General features: G+C 34.2%; 1 protein-coding gene across 1 annotated transcript; it reads left to right on the top strand.

Annotated features, from left to right (window-relative positions):
- The first annotated feature begins 520 nt into the window (after positions 1-520).
- Positions 521-8024, top strand: LOC142171891 (F-box/FBD/LRR-repeat protein At1g13570-like). The gene is made up of 5 exons (XM_075235603.1): positions 521-775; positions 1028-1144; positions 6069-6995; positions 7063-7209; positions 7707-8024. Exons 1-5 carry the CDS (start codon positions 521-523, stop codon positions 8022-8024), a joined length of 1764 nt encoding a protein of 587 aa, XP_075091704.1.
- Positions 8025-8458: the final 434 nt, after the last annotated feature.

Raw genomic sequence — 8458 nt, forward strand, 5'->3', positions numbered from 1 at the left:
ACTACCAGCAACTGCTCAACTACCTGCTGATCCAGAAGATATATATGAGTACACAGACGAGCAAATGACAGTTGTTCAAGTCAATGTTAAAGCAAGAAACTTACTTTATAATGCTACAAGTGGAGAGGAATATGAATTTTTTTTAAGTTGTGATACATCCAAAGAAATGTAGGATAAACTGGAAGTTATTTATGAAGGAACCAGCAAAGTAAAAGAAACTCACATCAACATGTCGGTTCATGACTATGAACTCTTTCCGATGAAAGAATGAGAATCCATTGAAGAAATGTTTGCAAGGTTCAGCAAAATCATTAGCGATCTAAAAGCTTTTGGTAAACCATACTCAAGTGGTGATCAAGTTCGGAAACTTCTGAGGAACCTACCTACCACTTGGCAAACAAAAGTAGTTGCACTCGATTCACAAGATCTAAACAAACTTTCATATGATGAGTTTTGAGGAGATCTCATAGCATTCGAGAAAACGCACCTCAAGAAAACAAGCCAAGAAGAAAAGAAGTAAATGGTCGCCTTCAAAGATACAACTGAAAAGATAGAAAATGATATTGATGACGACCTTGGAGCTCTTGAAGAAGAGATTGCCATGGTATCAAGGAACATGGATGGTTTAATGAGGAGATACAGAAACATAAGAAGAGGTAGAATGCCACCCAGGCGAACTAGGAAATGTAATGAACAAGACAAGAATGATGAAAAATGTTATGAGTGTGGAAGATATGGGCATATTCAAGCTGAATGCCCAGATTCTAAAAGAAAGGTTTTCATAGGATTCAATAAAAACAAATCATTTGGAAGCTGGAGTGATGAAGACAGTTCGGAAAACGAAGAGATAGCAAATCTATGCTTCATGACAATCCTGAAAAATGACATGAACAAACTCTCTGGCTGCTGAACCGATGAAGATGCATCAGACGACGAATGCAAAGACGATAATGAAAATTATTTCATGGCACGAGGTGAAACAAGCGAGGTAAGATCTTATAACTATGATAGATGTAATGAATTGCAGGATATTCTTGACCTTACTCTAAAAAAGTTTCAAAAAATGATGAATGAACTAATGAGACTCAACATGGAAAAGAAAGACTGGGAACTGAAGCTTGAAGTATGTGAAATTGAAAAAGAGGTACTTTAAGATGAAGTTCAGGAATTGCAAATGCAACTCAATGGCACGCGCAAGTCCAACAATCACAATTCTGTCAAGTCTAACCAGGAGACTTACAAGTCAACTAGAAAAGGACCAGCTAGAACTGAGTCCACAAGTACTAACACAAGTGAAAGATCTAAAAATTGGATCAGCCCCTATGTGTCACTACTGTAATAAAAGTGGACATAAATATTTCTTTTATCGATTTCGTAAATCTAATATTTCAGGGTGGATTTGGAAACCCAAAAACAACCCTAATCTTAGTAGAACTAACCAACAAGGACCCAAGCAAGATTTGGGTACCTAAAAGAAAGTAATAATTTGGTTTTGCATGAACACCACAAGAAGAGCCGCAAAGGAAAATTGTACTTAGATAGTGCGTATTCGACAGGTGACAAAAACCCATTCAAAGAAGTTACAAAGATAAATGGAGGAAGTGTTAAATTTGGTGATGACTATAAAGGAAAGATAGTCGGCACTCGAACGGTTCCATTCAATAACAATTGTGATATTACTGAAGTATATCTTGTAGATGGACTTAAATACAATCTCCTGAGTATTAGCCAGCTATGTGATTCAGGATACGAAGTTAAATTCAAGAAAACGGGTTGTGCTATTGAAGATGAGACAGGTAAAATAATCCTCCCAGGAAAAAGGTAGGGAAATATTTATATTCTTGGTGGTTTTGAAAATCTAGATAGTCACATCTGCTTAGCATCTATATCTAATGATCCATGGTTATGGCATAAGAAACTTGGTCATGCAAGCCTGCATCTTATTAAAAAACTCTCCAAGCATGGTTTAGTTATTGGTATCCCTAAACTCATTTTTTTTCTAGAAATCATGTATGTGATGCATATGAGATTAGTAAACAAACCAGAAACTCCTTAAAAAAAAAAGACATTGTATCTACCTCAAAGCCTTTACAATTGCTTCATATGGATTTATTTGGACCCACTAGAACTGCTAGCATAGGAGGAAAACGATATGCTTTTGTTATTGTTGATGACTACTCGCGTTTTACATGGGTGACTTTTCTATCTCACAAAGATGAAGCCTTAAAAAACTTTGAGATTTTCTGTAAGAGAGTTGGAAGAGAAAAGGGGTATTTATATCTTTTTAAAAAAATATTTGGATCTACAAGAATGTTTGTTTTCTCTTTCGTATTCAATTTACATAATTTTTGCTTTTAAATATTATACAATTTTATTTTAATTTTCATGATATTTGATTTATTAGTTTTATCTACCCTAAAAGAATCCGTAGGTTTTAATTCCCCAACCTCACTGCCCCATCCCCGTAATAGATAATTGGCCTTGTGCCTAACCCCACCTTTTACAAATTACAATGCTGATGGTTGCCCATGTTTGATTTTGTATAAGCAAAAAGGACAGAGAGTAATTAAAAGAAGGGATACATGTCGTCAAGCGATGGTCTCACATAGTTCGGATAAGTTCTAGTTTTTCAATTACCAAGCTAGACCAATAGTGTCGGAATTTTAAATTTATAAACCAAATTAAATTAATAAAATAAGATTTTTCAATCTCGATTTTTTTGGATTTTTTGGCTTTTTCGGATTTTTGTATTTTCCCCCGGTAAGTCTTCATAGCACAAAATATGTAAATTATGTTTCAAATATTTCTTTAGTTCTATTAGGATACAACTATATAATGTATTTTCCAAAACAATAACACAATAATATGAGATGAGTCATAACATTATACTAAAATATTCAATAATAAAAATATATAATAAAATCACTTAAAGAAAATATTATTAATTAATATACCACAATAAAAATTAATATATATTGATCATCCTATAAAATACATATAGCTAATAAGTATTATTAGTTACACAACTAAGACTCAAAAAAATCCCCACTGCTTTCCGCCTTTTAAAATTCTTACCGAAACCTTTTCTGGATTGGACAACTAAAATACAATATAATAACCTTTTCAAGAGTTATGCAGGGGTAAAGTGAATTTGCAACTCTCTTGTAGTAGCATGGAGGAAACGTTAAGAACAGAGACCGTTTTAATGCAGGTAAAAACAAAACCTCTCGCTCATGCAAACACTTGTTTTTTGTTTTTTTTGGTTGTCAATTTAGAGTTTTTACCCATATTCTTGTTTGCTTCAAACCTGTCAATTTCCCCCCTTTTGGATAAATCGACTATGTTAATGGCCTGCTGAAATCGACACCGTAATTCTATAGCCATTCTGTAAAATCCAGCAAATTAATTGAACTTCTATTAGTAATTTTAGCAAATTCTTGATATTCTATGAGTTACAACCTTTTGTTTTAAAGATAAAACTATTCTAGTTTCTGAAGCTTTATTTATTTATTTATTTACTTATTTAGGACTATGGTGGTATATCCAGCTAGCTTTTCCCGAGCTTTATACTATATCCGTTCCAGTTTACGTGAACCTATTTCCTTTTTGGTCCGTTTAAAAAAGAATGACCCCTTTCTAAATTTGAAAATAATTTTACTTAAACTTACAATTCTATCCTTAATAAGAAGCTTTTATAACCACATAAATACTCTAGGCCCCTTTTTGAATTGTTTAGGACCAAAAATTTCAAAAGTTTTCATTTTTTTTTTAAACTCCGTGCCCAGTCAAACAAGTTCACATAAATTGGAACGGAGGGAGTATTATTTTGGATAATGGCGCTGTCCCGCTAGCTAGCGTTCCCCGCACCTAGATTAATATATAGGGTACTAGTTACCTTTGACCAGCATAGATATGAGTTACTTTGTTCACTAACGTTTCATACTCTTTGAGCGCGAGTTTAAAAACTCTTTCAGTAACTTGTTCTCTTACCTTTACTTTGGTTGTTAAACTTTTTGTTACCTTTGATTACTGCATGAAGAATGAAGCAATAATATGAGTTTAAGTTTGTCCTACATAATTTTGAGCAAAGAATCTGTAAGTTAATTTGGAAAAGGGGCAGAGATAGAGAATTGCTAGATAAAGGTGAAGGTAGGGGACGTTGTCAAAAAAGGGAGTACAGGGGCAGAGATAGAGAATTGCTAGATAATACTCTTTGACTACTCGCGTTTTACATGGGTGACTTTTCTATCTCACAAAGATGAAGCCTTGAAAAACTTTGAGATTTTGTGTAAGAGAGTTGAAAGAGAAAAGGGGTATCTTATATTATTATTTTTTAATATTTGGATCTACAAGAATGTTTGTTTTCTCTTTCGTATTCAATTTACATATTTTTTCCTTTTAAATATTATACAATTTTATTTTAATTTTCATGATATTTTATTTATTAGTTTTATCTACCCTAAAAGAATTCGTAGGTTTTAATTCCCTTACCTCACTGCCCCATCCCCATAATAGATAATTGGCCTGTGCCTAACCCCACCTTTTACAAATTACAATACTGATGGTTGACCATGTTTAATTTTGTAAAAGCAAAAAGGAGAGAGAGTAATTAAAAGAAGGTATACATGCTGTCAAGCAATGGTCTCCCATAGTCGGGTAGGTTCAGATTTTTCAATTATTAAGCTAAACTAATGGTGTCAGATTTTAAAATCTATAAACCAAACCAAACTAATAAAGTCGGATTTTTCAATCTCGCTTTTTTCGGATTTTTCAGCTTTTTTCGGGTTTTCATATTTTCTCCCAGTAAAGTCTTCATAGCATAAAAATATGTAACTTGTGCTTCAAATATTTCTTTAGTTCTATTAGGTACAACTATATAATGTATTTTTCAAGAAAATAACACAATAATATGAGATGAGTCATAACATTGTACTAAAATATTCAATAACAAAAATATATAATAAAATCACTAAAAGAAAGTATTATTAATTAATGCACCATAATAAAAATTAATATAATCTAAAAATACTATATTAATCATTCTAAAATAAGTATAGCTAATAAGTATTATTAATTAGACAACTAAGCCCTAAAAATATCCCCACTGCTTTCCGCCTTTTAAAATTCTTACCAAAACCTAATCTCGATTGGACAACTAAAATATAATATAATAACCTTTTCATGAGTTATGCAGGGGTAAAGTGAAATTTGCAACTCTCTTGTAGTAGCATGGAGGAAACGTTAAGAACAGAGACCGTTTTAATGGAGGTAAAAACGAAACAGAACTCTAGCTCTCGCTCATGCAAACACTTGTTTTTTATTTTTTTTGGTTGTCAATTTAGAGTTTTTCCCCATATTCTTGTTTGCTTCAAACCTGTCAATTTCCCCCCTTTTGGATAAATCGACTATGTTTTTCCGAAGCTTTATAGTATTATTTTGGATAATGGCGCTGTCCCGCTAGCTAGCGTTCCCCGCACCTAGATTAATATATAGGGTACTAGTTACCTTTGACCAGCATAGATATGAGTTACTTTGTTCACTAACGTTTCATACTCTTTGAGCGCGAGTTTAAAAACTCTTTCAGTAACTTGTTCTCTTACCTTTACTTTGGTTGTTAAACTTTTTGTTACCTTTGATTACTGCATGAAGAATGAAGCAATAATATGAGTTTAAGTTTGTCCTACATAATTTTGAGCAAAGAATCTGTAAGTTAATTTGGAAAAGGGGCAGAGATAGAGAATTGCTAGATAAAGGTGAAGGTAGGGGACAAGGGAGGACAGTATGTCAAAAGGTGTAGCTTGAATATCTTTTTTTTTTAATCAAGAGGTATAACTTGAATATGTTTTACGCGCATAAGGTCAGGTGTTGCTTGTACTTTTCAAATAAAACCAACACTACAACTAATGGAGCAAGTCCAACTACTTAGTATTTAAACTTTTCATAAAAAAGTGCTTGATGTTTGCAACTGCCTAAATTTACACAGTAAAACTGGTTTTGCTTGAGATTTGTCAGAATTGCCCCGAGCACCCCTTTGTCCCTATTAATGAGGATTCTCTTGAATTTTGCAGAGTAAGGGAGACGTCAATGATATGATCAGTGAACTTCCAAATTGCCTGCTAACATTCATCCTCTCTCTCTTAAGCATAAAAGATGCAGTCAAGACCAGCGTATTGTCCCGTAGATGGAGGCATCTTTTCATGCTGATCCCCAACCTAGTAGTTGATAGTGCCAATATCTTTAGTGATCAAGACCATAGGAGATTTACTCTTTCAAGTTATGAGGCTTTTGAAAAGGAAAGGCGTGAGTTTGTTATGCGTGTGGATCAGTTCATGCAGCTAATGCGTGGAAGTCATATACGTTCCCTGACGGTGGGTTTCTTCATGGATAGTGAATATTCATCTCATCTAGATGGTTGGTTGAAAGTTGCAATTGCATCTGGACTGACCAAACTTGAACTCTTCCTCTCATTGGAGCAGAATTTCTTGACTCAATTTATAGTTGATGAGCATCGCCTATACAATTTCCCCTATTGGCTCTTTTCAGAATCAAATACATCAATGTTGAGCCATTTGCGGTTAGAAAACTGTGTTTTGAGGACTCCAGGCGACTTCAAGGGCTTTAGAAATTTGAGAACTCTTGAACTGAACGATGTGATTTTGGCTGAAGACTTTGCCACAGAAATTCTCCCTAGTTGTTTGCTACTTGAACAATTGACCTTTCTTTGGTGTAAGCTAAAATCAACCTTATGCTTTGATCATCCATCTCTATCACTGGAGCATCTGAAGGTGCTTCATTGTTGTCCTAAGACAATTATTAAAATATCTTCCATGAACCTCACAACCTTTGAGTATGATGATATGATGAAGATCGCATATCTTTATGCTCCCCAGTTGAAAGAAATATGTTCAATAAATACAAGGGGTCCTCTTTCATTTGCCCATTTCTCTAGACTTCCTCAACTTGAAATCTTACTTCTGTACGTGGATTATCTCCAAGTAAGTGTCATTTAATTTGCCATTTCAAAAATGATTGTTTCGTTGCTTATGTTTTCATTCAACTCAGATACAAAAAATTCCAAGAAGTCTTGACACTATGGCCAGTCTTAAGAAACTGAGTTTGTTTCTGCTGTCTGCGGATGATGATTTTGATCTTTCATGGGTTATAACTGTCTTGAAAGCTGCACCCTTTCTTCAGAAGCTTGTGTTGACTGTAAGTCATCCTTTCCTGTGAAACTTACTACTATTTATTTTGATTCAAGATATTCTTCCTACGATTGGAAAATCACTCTTAAGAAAAAAAAAGTTATTAACAAGGCATACCCCTGAACATTTACATAAAATTGGATGGTATACCCTCTGTTGTTCAGTTTACCTTCTTGTAATTTTTCAGACAGTTATATGCAACAAGAGAAAGACAAGGTGGTAATATTAAAATTCAATATAAACAGTGGTGTTCTTTTCTCCTCTTTGGCAGTATATTGTTTAGCACTCAACTGTTATATACTCTACTATTTTTATAGTTCAATGCGCGTCTCTCCTGGCTCGCTTCGGGAATACCATTATTTTGTCTCTCAAGATATATCATTTTCTATTAGTTATATCATGGGACTAATTTTGAAATTTCTAAGCATGCGTAATTTCTAAGACAGCGAACATGTTAATTGATGTGAACTGTAAAATGCTCAACTCCTCTTAATTTTCTTGCAGTTACACGGAGGTGAAAGGAATGCAGATCAAAAGGATATACGAAAATTAGACGGAGTCCATCATGATCAACTAAAAGAGTTTGAGATGCATGGATGTGCTGGTAATTGGTACGAAATGGAGCTTCAATTGTTTGTATTGAGTAGGGCAAGCAGATTGGAGCGGTTAATTATCAGTCCTTCAACAAGTATGTATGCTGGGAATGGAAGATGGGTCGATATTTATGAGGGAGCTCGCTGCTGGAATCAATCTTGCCAAGAAATAGTAAGGAATCAACTTGAGGGTCACGTTCCCCAAGGGGTTCAGTTGGCATTTCTCTAATCCTTTTAAGCATGCTATAAGCCTTTTAAGCATGTACATGAGTGTTTGCTGTTGGTCCTAATCCTTTAGTTTCCATATTCAGTTCCTAGTAACCTTTATTTCAAGATCCATTGGATTTCTATATAAATTATTAGTGGTTGTTTTTCTTAAGTACAGGCTATTTTTGAACCTATCATGTGACCTAATCAGATCAGAGTGTATTAGCATGATATCCAGTTATTATTCGCCCGTTGTCTATCACAATTTCTCTCCTCCCGCTTAGTATATATACCCAAATCAGGTGGTAGTATCATATTACTATTTATTTTTGGCAAAAATGGCTTCCGGGCCACTTAAACTTGCACCCATTTTTCAACCTGGTAAAGAAACTTATGCGTTTTCCATTTGAACACTTCAACTCATTCATTTGCATAATTTTAAACATCTCTAACCGT

Source organism: Nicotiana tabacum, chromosome 17 (genome assembly GCF_000715075.1).
Source record: "Nicotiana tabacum cultivar K326 chromosome 17, ASM71507v2, whole genome shotgun sequence".
Taxonomy (NCBI): domain Eukaryota; kingdom Viridiplantae; phylum Streptophyta; class Magnoliopsida; order Solanales; family Solanaceae; genus Nicotiana; species Nicotiana tabacum.

Bases quoted from the DNA above. Each gene is read 5' to 3' on its own strand.
- LOC142171891 (XM_075235603.1), top strand. From the start codon at position 521: ATGGTCGCCTTCAAAGATACAACTGAAAAGATAGAAAATGATATTGAT. The intron at 6,996-7,062 runs GTAAGTGTCATT...CATTCAACTCAG, and splicing joins TGTACGTGGATTATCTCCAA to ATACAAAAAATTCCAAGAAG. The intron at 7,210-7,706 runs GTAAGTCATCCT...ATTTTCTTGCAG, and splicing joins TTCAGAAGCTTGTGTTGACT to TTACACGGAGGTGAAAGGAA.